Source organism: Callionymus lyra, chromosome 7 (assembly GCF_982586985.1).
Source record: "Callionymus lyra chromosome 7, fCalLyr1.hap1.1, whole genome shotgun sequence".
NCBI lineage: Eukaryota > Metazoa > Chordata > Actinopteri > Syngnathiformes > Callionymidae > Callionymus > Callionymus lyra.
The window spans coordinates 19,145,534-19,161,719 of NC_141824.1; the positions used below are offsets into that span (position 1 = coordinate 19,145,534).

General features: G+C 44.0%; 1 protein-coding gene across 1 annotated transcript in view; it reads left to right on the plus strand.

The window, feature by feature from the left end:
* Positions 1–16,154, plus strand: part of axl (AXL receptor tyrosine kinase) — a 28,861-nt gene extending 12,707 nt beyond the window's left edge. Inside the window, exons 7-20 of the mRNA XM_087795155.1 lie at positions 2,663–2,852; positions 9,058–9,197; positions 9,269–9,413; positions 9,497–9,514; positions 10,406–10,535; positions 10,608–10,699; positions 12,488–12,583; positions 12,657–12,734; positions 12,806–12,898; positions 12,979–13,100; positions 13,552–13,661; positions 14,104–14,263; positions 14,364–14,500; positions 14,567–16,154. Of these exons, the coding sequence (XP_087651281.1) occupies positions 2,663–2,852; positions 9,058–9,197; positions 9,269–9,413; positions 9,497–9,514; positions 10,406–10,535; positions 10,608–10,699; positions 12,488–12,583; positions 12,657–12,734; positions 12,806–12,898; positions 12,979–13,100; positions 13,552–13,661; positions 14,104–14,263; positions 14,364–14,500; positions 14,567–15,020 (1,965 nt within the window). The 3' untranslated portion in view covers positions 15,021–16,154. The remainder of the gene's footprint in view (positions 1–2,662; positions 2,853–9,057; positions 9,198–9,268; positions 9,414–9,496; positions 9,515–10,405; positions 10,536–10,607; positions 10,700–12,487; positions 12,584–12,656; positions 12,735–12,805; positions 12,899–12,978; positions 13,101–13,551; positions 13,662–14,103; positions 14,264–14,363; positions 14,501–14,566) is intronic.
* The last annotated feature ends 32 nt before the right edge of the window (positions 16,155–16,186 follow it).

Here is a 16,186-nt window from a genome sequence, read left to right on the forward strand (position 1 = left end):
TAGAACCAGACGTTTCTGGGTGGTGCCGCTCGGCTCCAGGAGGAGAAAGAGTTGCAGGGTTTGGAGCAGAATCGGCCACCAGGAAGCCTAGTGGCCGTCATGAGTTGAACAGGCCTCTGGGCCCATGAAACCTGATCCGGCAGTGATCTAATAACAAGAGGATGAGAACAGAGGAGAAGAAGAGAGACAGTTCAGTTACGAAACACAGATGTGTGGAGGAACAACATTTTCAGAATAGTAGTTTAATCCATCTATCTATCTATCTATCTATCTATCTATCTATCTATCTATCTATCTATCTATCTATCTATCTATCTATCTATCTATCTATCTATCTATCTATCTATCTATCTATCTATCTATCTATCTATCTATCTATCTATCTATCTATCTATCTATCTATCTATCTGTCTGTCTGTCTGTCTGTCTGTCTGTCTGTCTGTCTGTCTGTCTGTCTGTCTGTCTGTCTGTCTGTCTGTCTGTCTGTCTGTCTGTCTGTCTGTCTGTCTGTCTGTCTGTCTGTCTGTCTGTCTGTCTGTCTGTCTGTCTGTCTGTCTGTCTGTCTGTCTGTCTGTCTGTCTGTCTGTCTGTCTGTCTGTCTGTCTGTCTGTCTGTCTGTCTGTCTGTCTGTCTATCTATCTATCCATCGGTCAATCTATCCATATGTCCATCCATCCATCCATCCATCCATCCATCCATCCATCCATCCATCCATCCATCCATCCATCCATCCATCCATCCATCCATCCATCCATCCATCCATCCATCCATCCATCCATCCATCCATCCATCCATCCATCCATCCATCCATCCACCCAATGGGATCAATCCATCTCATAATTGAATTGATCAATCTGATCCATCCATTCACTAATCCATTCCCATCCATCTAACTGTATCTCACTTCTGTTATTGTTGTCATTACAGGTTTGTCTAAACCTTTATTACGTTTTGATCATTTCCAAGAAGTCGAGTCATCATTTTAAACTTAATAATCCCTGAAGTAAAAAAAAACAACAACTTGAGATTGACTTGAGATGGAAAACTCATGACTAAAGTGTTGAAGGGGTTCAGCAGCGTCGGATGCAGCACGTGTGTGACTCATGAATAAGATTAACCTCACTTGTTTACAATCAGAACCGAGTCACTGAGTCATGAATGATGGTGTGACTCACTCGCTCGCACACACACGCCACATTCACGAGGCTCTCAGGAAACACGGGAGAAGTCAGCCGCTCATGAATACTTTCCCTGTTTCCAAATATCAACCGTCATACTGGCCGGTAATCCAGTCGTGTGGCTGCAGACGGCAGCAGCTCTCATGTGGTTCCAGCGCCGCTGCCTCAGACATCCTCCCTGCTTTGTGCTTCACTTTAATTGTGTTTACCAGCGAGGGTCTTCGCTGAGTCAGCAGGTTTGCGTGCTTGATCGTAAGCAGACCTGAGCCCACCTTGCTGAGTTCGCAGCGGTCGTGTCGACTTTACTGCTCTTGTTTTTGGCAATTAACGCTTTTAACCACCGAGACCTGTGAAGGTCTCATGGCGCCTTTGTTCTTTGATGAAGCTGCCCTTAGATGACTTTCTCAGTATTTTAAAACATTTTTAAATCATTTATATTTAATTAAGATCATTTTAGAATATTTTTAGTGAGTTTTATATTATAATTATTAATGGTTTCAGATTTTTTGGAACCAAAAAAATATATAATAAAACCCTTTATTAAATATATATATATATATATATATTTTTGTTAACTTTTATCCCCATTTTTACTTGAATCCTAATTATTTTTCAATGTTTAATGTGTCTCTTAATGTGGGTTTTGGATCAAATACCTCTCGAGATGTTCAAATTATTTGCCAAAAAGGTTTAAAATTAAATCTCAGTGTCTCAGTAATCTTAATAATAATCGCCTGAAAAGTGTATGTTGTTTAAAAGTAAGTTAAGTGTATGTGTTCTGCTTATATTTATGTTTTTTTCCCATTAGCTGTTAATAGTTTCGTCCAAATATCTGCCAGAACTTGATTAGCATTAGCATAATACTGCGCACGCTAAATGAAAGCTAATGCTACGAGGTAACATTTTCAAAACGTTTGTACATGTAGATGAATTCTTTTAGGTTTAGCGTGTAATGGTGAAAATAGAAAGTATGTCCTATATAAGTATCTTTTAAACCTATAAAGATATACAATCTAGTAGCACTAACAAACCACAAGACATAGTTGAAACAGTTGAATTCACAAAAAATATACTATTTTAACTGACATATTAGCAGTTGATATTAATCTGCATTGTTGTTAAGTTGACTTGTTTATTTTCTATTATATCCTGTCTTAAAATAGTATCTTTACAAGTATATTTTTAGTAGCTTTGTGTTGAGACATACTTAAAGTACATTTGATATACAATTTATTCCACTTTGATCTGCTACTCAAAAGTAGACTTTGATATTTTTTCCCATTAATAAATTCATAATTGTACTTTTGCAAGTATTCTTTAAACAATCATATTATTGTACTATTTTTTGTCTAGTTATATATATATTTTCCACTGGAGTCTTTATTGTTTTACATTGTAAAAGAGACAAATGTTTGATACTAAATAATGACAGTTTATAAACAACAACTATGAACTAAATATTGATCTAAATCTGATACTCACAGGCCAAACATCTGGACCCGACTGCCGGTCCTGACAAGATGGTCCACAACCAGAACGTGAACATCCCACCGGCGACGCACGTGATCGCGGACCTGGAGCCTCACAGTCTGTACGCCGTGAGGGTGGCGTGTCACAGCAGCCAGGGTCCGTCCGAGTGGTCGTCCTGGGAGGAGCTCCGTACGTCTGAAGGAGGTGAGCTGCTGGTCCAAGTCCAAGTTACCTGCGATCAATTATTAACTTGACGCCGGTTTTCTGGAGTCAACATCAGTCTGTTCATTCATTTTTTTCCTTTACTCACACTTTTTATTGTCCCTTTTCTCAGACAATAACAAATAGAAGGAAAAACAATAATATCTTTAACACGTGTTGTTGTTTGCTTCAAATCACAGTGAACATAAACATTAGAGTTGCTTTAACTCACAAACTCAACTACACAGGGACACAAAAAACATGAAAAAAATGTTTGAAAAAAGATGAGGTTTTTTTTTATGTGTTGTTAAATTAATGTTTTATTGTGGCTTGTAGACTCCATATTTGGCTCAGTCCCCTGAACAATACCAGACATGTAGTTTTTGCTCTCTAAGAAGGTCTGGTTTGAAAGATATCAAAATTTTAGGGACAAATGTTTTCCTAAATTTTTTCTTTCTGTGTGGGAAGGGTTATTTTCTTGAAAACAATCCATTTTTACGTTTATCCCTGTATTGTTACACTTTTTCAAACTTTTTTACAAACCGACCCCGGCCGTGTTGGATTGAAACTTAATTTGATTTTTGAGTGAAGCAACATTTTTAATTTTTTTTATTTAACCTTTGTGTTATCTCAGGGTCAAGGTGACCCAGGGCCAAGGGTAACACATATGTTTGTTGTATCCCTTGTGTTGTGTCATGGTCAAGATGACCGGAAGGCCCGAACATAAATGTGTTTGTGGTATCCCTTGTGTTGTCTCTGGGTCAAGGTGACCCGAAGGCCAGAACACAAATGTGTTTGTCGTATCCCTAGTGTTGTCTCTGGGTCAAGGTGATCGAAGGCGCGAACATAAATGTGTTTGTGGTATCCCTTGTGTTGTCTATGGGTCAAGATGAACGACCTCCACCACTGCATATGTATTTCTAGAAACCATGGAGACCGTCCACCTTGACCCAGAAAATACACAAGGGATAGTACAAATCCAATTAATTTTTGGCCTCGGGTCACCTTGACCCAGAGACTAACACAAGGGTTACCAATAAACATACACAAATCTACCATGAGGTTGTGTTGTGTCAAAGAAACCCTTTTTCATCTGGTTCTAAGGACCTGAGCATGTCTCAGATGTCTGTGAACCCGTGAGTCATAACTGCCGCTCATTCTGCGTGTTCACGCGAACATGGAGTGTGTGTGTGTGTGTGTGTGTGTGTGTGTGTGTGTGTGTGTGTGTGTGTGTGTGCGCGTCCGATCTCAGACTCTGCCGAGGAGGGCGGACACCGACAAGAGGGTGGATGTGAAACTCCTGGACGAGGTCCGAACTGTGGCGCTCAGCAGTTTGAGCCGAGGTGGGATTTTCCGAGCCGGATCATGGTGGAGAGACAAACCATGATGACGGGTTTTCCGCTTCAGTCTGGCCATATTCTACAAACAAACCCTCGAAACGGCCACTTTGAAAACACTGAGGCGGTTTTTCAGGATAAACAGGATTCTTCAAGTTTCTGTTCTTTACTTAGAATTCTTTGTTTCAATTCACTTCAGTACAGATTTAGAAAAACGAGTAACACTCATTTTCACTTCTTCTTCATGTTCAGTGTGTATTTCAGTGTTGCCACTGAGGGAAGAAAAAAATACTTTTTCCATTTATATTTTATGTTTTTTTGTGTGTCTTCTACATGGAAGATGTGCCATCAGAATATTTAATGGCTGAATTTAACATTTCAAATGTTGAAACTCAAACATTTTCAATTACAATTTTTATTTTTTTCATTTGTTTTAATTGAATAATTGTGTTAAATAATTTCTATATTGAAAAGTTGCATTCGTTTTATTAAATAATGGAGTTAACCCAATTAATCATGTGCTTCTACTCGTGGTCGTGTACGCGTCGCATGATTGGCTAAAAGTTCCTCGATAATCTTTTGTCTCATACTAACCTTTTTTAATGGGATTCCAAAAATATTAAAATTATAATATTTACTTTTGGATTCTTGGAATCAAACTCTATGTAAAATCGTTTAAAAATATTCTAATTTGTGTATTCAATTACTTTTTTTTATGTCTTTTCAATATAGTATTCATTTTATCCAACTATTAAATAAAATTCGATTCAACATTTAAATGAAGAAATTATTCATAATTAATTTATTAATAATTAATAATCAACTATAAAAAAAACAAATCTGACGGCACTGATATACTTCTTTAGTTCTATTTAATTACTTCCTTCTCTCGGTTTAGTTCCTCCTCGGCTCGTTGAAGCTTCAATTTGCTCCTTTTTTTTTTTTACATTTTAGGATCATTCAACCAAAACTTGAGCTTCCTCACTGTTGCTACATTCTGGTCAATTTGAACACTCTTTCAACACTCCTCCCTCCACATGTGTTTCTGCTTAATGTCGGCCCAACAGTGTCCGTGAAAATGTGTCATCCTGGCACCGGCCTTCGTCGCCACTCTTCTGCGTGTTTTGTCGAAACCAGCTTTTCGTCTTTCAATTTTCCACCCAGTGACCCCGAAATTTGTCTCTCACACAGCAAGTCGCTGTGGGAAACGCTGAGAGGGGCCCCGTGGTGGGAGCGAGCAGGGGGGGGGGAGGGAATCTAAGAAAACACTCTTTTTTTCCCAAAGACGGTCACTTTCCTCAGGAGAACAAGGGGACTTCAGCGGGGGAGGAAGTGACCTCGACTCGTAATCTCAAATCACTCACATGCCTTTGAAACGTTGACTTGAGAACGGCAATAAAAAAAACAAGTTGGAATTATGGGTACGTCAGGATGGATTGTCGGAATGTTCCGGTGAAGATGCTGAGTCAGGTGGTTGTTGTTGAAACGGCAAAGATGTGGTGGATGAAGACGTCGCTTCTCCACTGCGGTGACTTACTGCAGCTCAGCAGTTACTGTTGCCAGAACTCTTTCAAGTGAGCAACAAGAGCTCCGTTGTTGTGTCGCTGTTCACACACAAAGAGAAGAAGCTGGACCGTGAGGAGGAGGAGGAAGAGGAGGAGTGAAGTTGGCGAGTAGTGGAGGAGGAGAAGGAGGAGGAAAGAGGAGTGAAGTTGGCGGAGATGTGGAGGAGGAGGAGAAGGAGGGAGAGGAGGAGTGAAGTTGGCAAGTAGTGGAGGAGGAGGGGCAGAAGTGAAGCTGGTGGAGAGATAGAGGAGGAGGACAAGGGGGAATAAGAGGAGGAGCAGTAGGCGAAGAAGGAGGGAAGCTGGCGGAGAAGTGGAGGAGGAGAAAAAGGAAGAAGAGGAAGAGGCGGAGGAGTGAAGCAGGTGGAGGAGAAGGAGGAGGAAGAGGAGTGAATAGGCGGAGATGTGGAGTAGAAGGAGGGAGATGAGGAGTGATGTTGGCAAGAGGGGGAGGAGGAGGATAAGGAGGAAGAAGAAGGGTGAAGTTGGCAAGAGGAGGAAGAGGAGGAAGAGGAGGAGAAGTGAAGCTGGTGGAAAAGTGGAGGAGGAGGAGAAGGAGGAATAAAAGGAGTGAAGTAAGCGACAGGGGGAGGTGGAGGAGGAGGAGGAGTGAAGTTGGAAAGAGGGGGAGGAGGAGGATAAGAAGGAAGAAGAAGAGTGAAGTTGGCAAGAGGGGGAGGACGAGGAGGAGACGTGAACCTGGTGGAGAGTCGGAGGAAGAGAAGGAGGAAGAAAAGGAGTGAAGTTAGCAAAAGGGGAAGAGGGTAAAGTGGAGGAGTAAAGCTTGTGGAGAGGAGGAGGAGAAGAAGGAAGGAGAGGAAGAAGAGGATGAGTGAAGTTGGCAGGGATGTGGAGGAGGAGGAGAAGGAGGAAGAAGAGGAGTGAAGTTGGCAATAGGAGGACGAAAAGTGAAGCTTGTGGAGAGGAGTGAGGAGGAGGAGAAAGAAGAGGAGGAGGGGGAGGAGGAGGAGTGAAGCCGGCGGAGAGGTGGAGGAGGCGTCTGGACGAAGGAGTGACGGAGTTTAAGGTGGAGACACCGATGAACTTGACTCTTGAGGTTGTTTTTGTTGCTGCTGGCCCACATGTGGAAGCAATCATCCGCCAAACGCTTCCTGATAACATCATCCATCGCCTGAGCACTGTTTCCCAGTGTGTGTGTGTGTGTGTCAGTGTGTGTGTGTGTGTGTGTGTGTGTGTGTGTGTGTGTGTGTGTGTGTGTGTGTGTGTGTGTGTGTGTGTGCGTGTGTGTGTGTGTGTGTGTGTGTGTGTGTGTGTGTGTGTGTGTGTGTGTGTGTGTGTGTGCGTGTGTGTGTGTGTGTGTGAGCAGGATGGAGGTTCAGAATCAGAAATGGCAACAAAGAAAACATGTTTTGTTTTCTTTCACTTCATGGATTTCTGTGCTATTCAAACCCTTCACACACACCTACACACACCTACAAGTACACACACCTACACACACACACACAACTATTTGTAGCTCCTGCTCTGCTGCGATGGGTGTTCCTCAAGCGAGCCGCAGTTTTTCCCTCTTATTCCTTCGGGAGATCGGATGGAACTTGGGAGTCATTGAGAATGTGACGTCGCTGCGAGTGCGACTGCGGGGGAAACATCTGTATCTGCGGAGCGACTGTGAGAGCGGCGACCAGGAATGTGCAGCAACATCTGGAACAGTGTAGTGACTGGGAGTACGAGGGACGGCGAATGTACAGAGAGTGACCGAGCTTGTAAAGCTTTGACAAAACTTTCGCTGCTTCTGTGAAACTCACAGGTTTTTTCTCTTGGCTTTTTACACGAACATCGAAAACATTTGTTTCGGAATCTAATTTCCAGGGGCGTCTATAAAAGAACCTCACAAACACAGGAAGGAGATTCTTGACATTATGAACAAATAAAAACAGATTAAAAAACTATTTTAAACACCAGGCATTTGAATGTAAGACTCATTCTCCACAGCCTCGTCCAATAGAATTGCCTCCCAAACGCTTAAAAATACATATATTACATATTATTATTTATATTTAATGCATTTATTTAGTATATATCATTATAACCATTTTTATTTATCTTATTTTTATATATTTTCTACCTTAAAGTCTAATTTTTCTGTACTGTTTGTTTCACTTAATCTTTGCGTTATCTCAGGGTCAAGGTGACCCAGAAGCCTGAAAACAAATGTGTTCGTGGTATCCCTTGTGTTGTCACAGGGTCAAGATGACAAACTAACATTTGGGGACCACTCAAAATTCTTTCTTCATTATTTAACCCTTTGACACAGAAGCCTGAAAACAAATGTGTTTGTGGTATCCCTTGTGTTGTCTCAGGGTCAAGGTGAACGACCTCCATCACTGCATATGTATTTATGGAAGCCACGGAGGTCGTCCACTTTGACCCAGAGATAACACAAGGGATACCACCAACACATTTGTTTCCAGGTCAAAGGGTCAAAGGGTTAAATAATGAAGAAAGAATTTTGTAAGACTCATTCTCCACAGCCTCGTCCAATAGAATTGCCTCCCAAACGCTTAAAAATACATATATTACATATTATTATTTATATTTAATGCATTTATTTAGTATATATCATTATAACCATTTTTATTTATCTTATTTTTATATATTTTCTACCTTAAAGTCTAATTGTTCTGTACTGTTTGTTTCACTTAATCTTTGCGTTATCTCAGGGTCAAGGTGACCCAGAAGCCTTAAAACAAATGTGTCCGTGGTATCCCTTGTGTTGTCTCAGGGTCAAGATGACAAACTAACATTTGGGGACCAATCAAAATTCTTTCTTCATTATTTAACCCTTTGACACAGAAGCCTGAAAACAAATGTGTTTGTGGTATCCCTTGTGTTGTCTCAGGGTCAAGGTGAACGACCTCCATCACTGCATATGTATTTATGGAAGCCACGGAGGTCGTCCACTTTGACCCAGAGATAACACAAGGGATACCACCAACACATTTGTTTCCAGGTCAAAGGGTCAAAGGGTTAAATAATGAAGAAAGAATTTTGATTGGTCCCCAAATGTTAGTTTGCCCTGGCTGTGACCTTGACTTTGTCGGAAAAGTTTAGGGAATTCCAACACTGGAACCAACTGAACGTCTCAGAAACACATCTCTTCCTCCTAATGAAGCCGAATTCTTCACATTTCCGTCCTGGTCCAGCTGGACAGCTGCAGAACCTCCGCTCATCCCGGAGGCGTCAAGCTGTCTAAACATCGCACGCCTGACGCGCTCCCGACTCCCTCGCTCCAGCGTCTCCGAAGGATCCGCTTTAAAACATCCTTTTCGTCTGTTTTTTCCCCAGTGCCGGACTACCCGCCTGCCAACGTGAGCCTGGTGCTGAACGGAACCGAGGTTCTGATGACGTGGGTGGAGCCTCCGGGGAAGCTGAACGGGGAGCTGCAGGGCTTCGTGGTGGAGTACCTCACGCCGTCGTCCCAGCAGGTGAGTCGGACCCTCGTGACCACTTGAGTCACGTTCTCACTGACGGGTCCTTTTTTTTTTTTAATCGTCAGCTGGTGGTTGACACGGGACTGGACACAGAGCTGAGCATCAACCTGACCGAACCCCTGAGCAACATCACGTATCGAGTGTGCGCCTACACTGGAGCCGGACGAGGACCCTGGACCGGCATCCAGACCCTCGCCCTGGTCAACCCTGGTGAGTCAACTGTCGTCATTTATCATTTCTAAATGGAAAATCCTGACGCAAGCGTTCTTTTTTTTTTTTTCAATCTTCTGCAGGGATGGAAGAATTCCGAGGTGAGCGACTGTGACCTCAAGAGTGGAAGTTGTTGTTCCTCCGTGGGTCTGAAACGAAACAAGGAAGGAAGAGCAAATGGGGAAGAGAGAGTCGTGGGTGGAGGGGGGGAGGATGGAGGGAAGGAGAGGTTGTGTTGTGAATATTTATGAGAGGATCCGTGAAGGGCGGCTCTGTTGTTCAAGTTCTGATGGATCCAAACGTGACACGAAGGTCTCCTTCGGCAGATCGAGACTTCAGGAACAGGAAGTGAAACATTAGATTCTCACCAAAATAGAACTTTTTTTCGTTCTTCCTCTTCTTTGTCTCCAAGTCGACCCACAAATCTTTAACAGATACTAAATCGTAAAACTTTACTATGTTACGTTTAATTAAACAATATCATGATAGGGACAGCCTAGAAATATTCCTGTTTGACCTTCGACCTCGGTTAACCTTTTGTGTTTATTGAAGTATTTTAGTAAAAGGTTTAATGTGGGAAATATTTATGGGTTACTCTTTAAATTATGATTTTCAGATTTAGCAAAATTTACTTTATTTACTTGAATTTAAAAATTCGACCTCAGTGACGGTCTGATGAAGCTTCATGAAACAGTGTCATGTTGTTTAGAGTTCAGTAGGTGGCACCATCAGTTTAAAAATGATGTGATTTTTCGTTAGAACAGTTGTTAAAAACAAAGGAAAACAGTGCAGAGACCGCCATCTAGTGGACTCTGACAATAATGACACTGCTTCATGAACCTTCACCAGACCATCACTAGTCAATACAAAGTAATAAAAATAATAAAAATAGTTTTTGTGGAACAATTAAATATTTATTCAGTTTTACTATTCTCACTTGATGTTTCTGGTGCTAATCGTGACCCTCGCTGACCGTCTGCCGCCCCCTGCAGGCCTCGACTCGCCGCCGGCCTTCTCCTGGCACTGGTGGTACGTGGTCATGGCCTTGGCCGCCGCCGTCGCCATCGTGGTGCTGATGGCCGTCTACGTGGCCAAGCTGCGTCGCAAGGAGACGCGTTTCGGGTGAGTTGGACCGACCGTAGAGTCACAGGACGATCGTTTGATCCGTCAACCAAACCTTTGTTTCCTGCACAGCGACGCCTTCGAGCCGATGATGGAGAGCGGCGAGCTGGTGGTGAGGTACCGCGCCCGCCGCACGTACAGCCGCAGGACCACGGAAGCCACATGTAAGTTCATCTCTTGTTTGTTTTTGAGCAGCACCTGGAACGGTGTCATCACACGGGTGTGTGTGTGTGTGTGTGTTAGTCTCGCACAGCTGTGTTTTTGGTCCACATTCAGTGTCCTCTGGAGGACGGTGTTCTCACGACATGATTCGATACGACTGACAGAAATGAATCATATATTTTATTAGTTAACCCTTTCCTTACTTAACTTATACACAGATGGCCTGGGATATCATTTAAAGCTGTAGAATTATTCAGAAATGCTCTATGAATGAGTAATAACATTTAATGACGTTGGAACTCTGGACAGACATGACTAATCAAACCGAGATGATACATTTGAACTATTTCACATATTTACGGTAACAAACTTTAACTCATGGCATTTTAAGTCAGATGTTTTAGCTGCTGTTTTGAAATATTCCTGAAACTGAAACTAAACTAATCTTTCTTTATGTTGTTTTTGTGAGTGAGAGTCAAACATGTGAAACTACAGAACTTCTAGTCTTATAACTCAAAACAAATCACTTAAAGACTCTCTTTATAACCCAAAAAACACAACTTCTTTAACACCCCTATCTTCATCTCACTCCCTCTCAGTGAACCCATCGAGTCAAATGAGAATCCTGTGTAACTCTTCACACGTGTAATGCAGGACATACAGTGTAATCTTTAGGGACATAAGAAATAAGAGTGTCAATAAAGTTTTAAAGTGACTCAAAAACTATTCATATTAGAACCAAAAACAACATAGTCTGGTTCGATAAATACAAGGTCATATCTAATCATCTTGTTCTCGAGTCAAGCGTTGATTATTCCCAAACGTTCCGGGCTGATTGAATTAGTCGTAAAACTGTGAAAACACAGCTGCTTTCCAAACATTTATCAGATGAAAGATAAAGATCTGCATCAGCACGTCAGAAGAATCACGCCTTCCAGGAAATTCCAACCGGTCCGACAGCAGAACCCGCAGAGTCCTGAGGAGACTTGAGAGTCGAGATTTACAGGGAAAAGGATTTTGTCAGGGAGTTGGGGAGAAAAAAAAAGCTGGAGCGGCAAGAACTGGATTTCTTTTCTGACCAGAGCGTAAAGATACGAGCGCTCGAGTTACCTTCAACCAGGTCACAGTCCCGACATTGTCCCATCTTCATGAGCAGGTCTCAGCTTGCAGGAGTTGGGGTGGGGGTGGGGGGGTAGTGAGAACACGATGATACAGCCGCGATCCAGGAAGTGACACCGCGGGAGGGATTTATGGCTGTTTTTGTCCAGGTCTCTGCAGTCGAGTCCTCCTGGGGTTGTGAGATTAGCTGACGGTCGTCACGGCAACATGTGTCGGGACATGCCTGACGACTGAGAGCATCCTCGTCACAGGAGAGAGGGGGGGGTGACACATCTGGACCTGGATGTGTTCTGTCAGGTCCAGATGTAGAGACCTGAACAAGTGGCGCAATAAAACTGAAATGAAAGATTGTACATGGTTGAGTAAACAGAAGGTTTATGGTTCAATTCCCTTCGTGTAACTCCGATGTTACTGCACAGAGAGAAATGTCGAAACACAACTAGTCTTCTTACTTGAATCAAATTGCTTTCCCGCTTATTTTGCAACTCAAAAAACACCCATAGTACACTCTACACTCTGGTGTTTATGACACTTTCTTGATCTCACTCCCTCTCAGAGAACTCATCACAGCAGCTGTATGCGTTTTGGTCCATTTTTCATCCTCATCGATGCGGCCAATCGCCGTTCATTCTCTGAAGCTAACTGTGTTCATGCTAACTGTTCCTCCTCAGTGAACAGTCTGGGAATCAGCGACGAGCTGAAGCAGAAGCTGCAGGACGTGATGGTGGACCGACACAAACTGACTCTGGGAAAGACCCTCGGAGAAGGTGAGTGAATAAGGGTCCGGACTTGACGCGACAGTGGATTTACTGAGATCCATCTTCTTTTTTTTTTGCTCAGGCGAGTTTGGCTCAGTCATGGAAGGTCTGCTGACACAAGAGGAGTCGGTGCTCAAAGTGGCCGTGAAGACCATGAAAAGTAAGTCTATCGTTACCATGGCTACAGTCTCCATCTTCAGCTTCGTCCTCACCTGTCGCTTCTCTTCCCAGTCGCCATCTGCACACGCTCAGAGATGGAGGACTTCCTGCGAGAGGCGGCGTGCATGAAAGAGTTCGACCATGCCAACGTCATGCGTCTGCTTGGTACGTCTCCAGAACTTCCCTCCATCAGCACCACAAACCAGATCGCACCGTCTGATGTTCCCTGCTGTGTGTGTGTTCAGGTGTGTGTCTGCAGACGGTGGAGAGCGAGGGTTACCCCTCGCCTGTGGTCATCCTACCCTACATGAAGCACGGGGACCTGCACAGCTACCTGCTCTACTCCAGGCTGGGCGACTTTCCAGTGGTCAGTGGAAACACACAAGCAGACAACATGCTCACACATGGGTCGTCACGTTTTGGTGACCGGTATTTAGAAGGTCTGATTGGACATGTTGTCCTATAAAGTTCTGCTCTTGCCGACCTTCAGTAAAGAGAGCAATGAGCTTGGTGCGTCCAGCTTTTGTCTTCTGTTTGGGGTTGAGGATTCATCTGTGTCTCTGCACCCAAACCCATTTTGTAAGCAAGGTCCTCACTGATGCCAGCTGGGCTAAGTAAAGGCGGGACGCTGTTAGAGGACATCACATTATTCATAGCACCTGGGTTATGATTGGTAACCTTAGGGTTTCGTTTGGCCAGTCCCAGCACTTGAATTGATTAGATGTGCGCTGTTTCCCCCTGGTGGACAGAGTTGTTATATACCTTAACAATAAGGCTTGTGTGACTCTGAGATGGTAACTGTTCTTCTCGTCCCGCAGTATCTTCCATCGCAAATGTTGGTAAAGTTCATGACGGACATCGCTCGAGGGATGGAGTACCTGAGCAGCAAGAACTTCATCCACAGAGACCTGGCCGCTCGCAACTGCATGTACGAACCTATTCAGATGTTTAGATAAGAGTTTTCATTTTGAGTCTGAGTTTTAATTTAACTCTGAGTGTAAGTTTCAGTCACAGTTAAATGTTAATTTAAGTCTACGTTAAAATTGGAGTTGAGGTTTAGGAGTGCATCTGACTTTAAGTTTGACTTTAAATGGAAGTTTAGGTTAAAATAGAAGTTTAAGTTAAAGTTTAAGTTTAGGTTTGTGTTAAAATCGGAGTCAAAATTTGAGTCTGAAGTCAAATTAAAGTTGGCGTTCAAGTCAGAGTTTGAGTTTAAATTTTAATTTTAATTTGAGTCCGAGTTAAAATTTAGGTTGGAATTTAAGTTAAGGTATGAAAGTTTTATTTTAAGTCTGAGTAGAAATGTAAGCGTGAGTTCCAGTTTGAGTCTAGAGCTTGTGGATGTGACGGGAGTTTTCTTTTTGTTCCAGGCTCAACGAGAACATGAACGTCTGCGTCGCCGACTTCGGTCTCTCTAAAAAGATCTACAACGGTGATTATTACCGACAAGGTCGCATCTCCAAGATGCCCGTCAAGTGGATCGCCATCGAGAGTCTGGCGGACCGAGTCTACACCACCAAGAGCGACGTGGTGAGTCATGCCGAAGTGAACCAGCGTCAGTGACCCGATGAGATGTTGCAACAGCTGATGTCACATCTGGAACATCGTTTCACATCGCTCTCCCCCTCAGTGGTCGTTTGGAGTCACCATGTGGGAGATCGCAACCCGGGGTCAGACCCCTTACCCCGGAGTGGAGAACAGTGAGATTTACGACTACCTCAGGCAGGGGAACCGACTGAAGCAGCCGCCCGACTGCCTGGACAGCATGTGAGACGTGTTCCTCTGGTGGACTCTCAGGCAGGAGCTGCTCTCTCACCGTCTTTCTCTCCTCAGATACTCGCTCATGTTCTCCTGCTGGCTGCTGAGCCCCAAAGACCGGCCCTCCTTCGAGTCCCTGCGCTGCGAGCTGGAGAAAGCTCTGGACGACCTGCCGGACCTGCAGGACCCCGACGAGATCCTCTACGTCAACATGGACGAGTCCTCCGTGGAGCTCGGGGCGGTGGGAGGCCGCGACCCCGCCGGGAGGTCGTCCCCCTTTTGCCTGAAGGGTCTGGACTCTGTGACCACGGCGGAAGTCCACCAGCCCAACCGCTACGTCCTGTGTCCGCAACACGAAACCACCCGAGCTCTGTCGGACTCTCTGGAGAGTCTGGACATGCCGGTGTCCTCGTCCACGGCCACTCTGCCCCTGCAGCCCTCATGCGTCTCCACCCCCAACCTGACGAGGGCGTCCACCCCAGCGCTGCTGGAGGACCGGGAACCATGCAGGAGGGTTCCCTGGCAGTGACTCGAGAACAAGACCCAGACTTTAAGACATTCTCTGAAAACGTTTTGCACAAAGACACACGACCGAAAAACATTCCCAGGGAAGACGCGGTCCGGACTATTTCCTGCCCGGATCGTCTCCGAAGTCTTCCCAGTGTGATGATTGTAGCAGCTGGAACTCTGCTGCCACCAACTGCCGCACAATCACACTGTTGCCATGGCAACAAAAAACAAATCCAGCTCATCACTGCCTGACTGGACTGACCACTGAACCGACTCCGGTTCTGGACTCTCTGTAGACCACCAGAAAGCAACACCTCCTGAGGCGTCCCTCCTTTACCACACGTCTTCCATATTATCCTCAAAGGTACAAATCAGGGCTGAAGTCCAGGACTATAAACTTTTTGGACTCAGTTGGACTTTTTTTTAATGCTGAATTTTTCTATTTTTTACAACTTTGCACTAATGTTTTTATATCAAATGTATTTTTGTTCATAATGTTTATATCTTTGTACGCTTCTTTTATCCAAAATGAGGTTATTTTTGTGTAACTGTGTATACCAGGACCCGGGTCGGACCTTGTAACCGTCCTTCTGTCTGTGAAGTTGACACGTGACCAGCAGAGGGAGCCGTAATAAAACTAAATACTCGCACTTGTTTACACATGAAGACTCGGCAGCTTCACTGACTGTCTGCAGACCTGTCTTCTCAGGCCCCTGCACCTGCTCTCTCAAGACCCTACTTTGCAGACCTCAGATCTCATGCCCTTTTCCCAGCAGATCTCAACCTCTCTTCTCAGGTCCCAACATATAGATTACGAAGTAATTTCCAGAATTTAATCTCTATTAGTTTCATCTGCCATTTTTCTTTCTGTTGTAAAAAAAAAAGGAATTTCGGTTCTAGAAGAATGGGGAGGGGCTGAAGAGAGCAGGTGAAGGTTCTGCAGCTAGACCCCTCTAGTTGATAAGCGCAGTAAGGTGCCAGACCACTAAAGACCTGGTAATGTCGAGGTCCTTTATATTTTTTTACCCCTACAAGACCTGAATGTTAAAGGTGGCGCTGTCTTTTAGCTCAGCTCACTGTGTCACACGACCCATGCTGCAGAATAACCGCCATTCTGTGTGTCAGAAAAATAAAAGTCCACTTGTCTTCACGACCACTTTTATTTGGTTCCTAGGCTGTGCTACT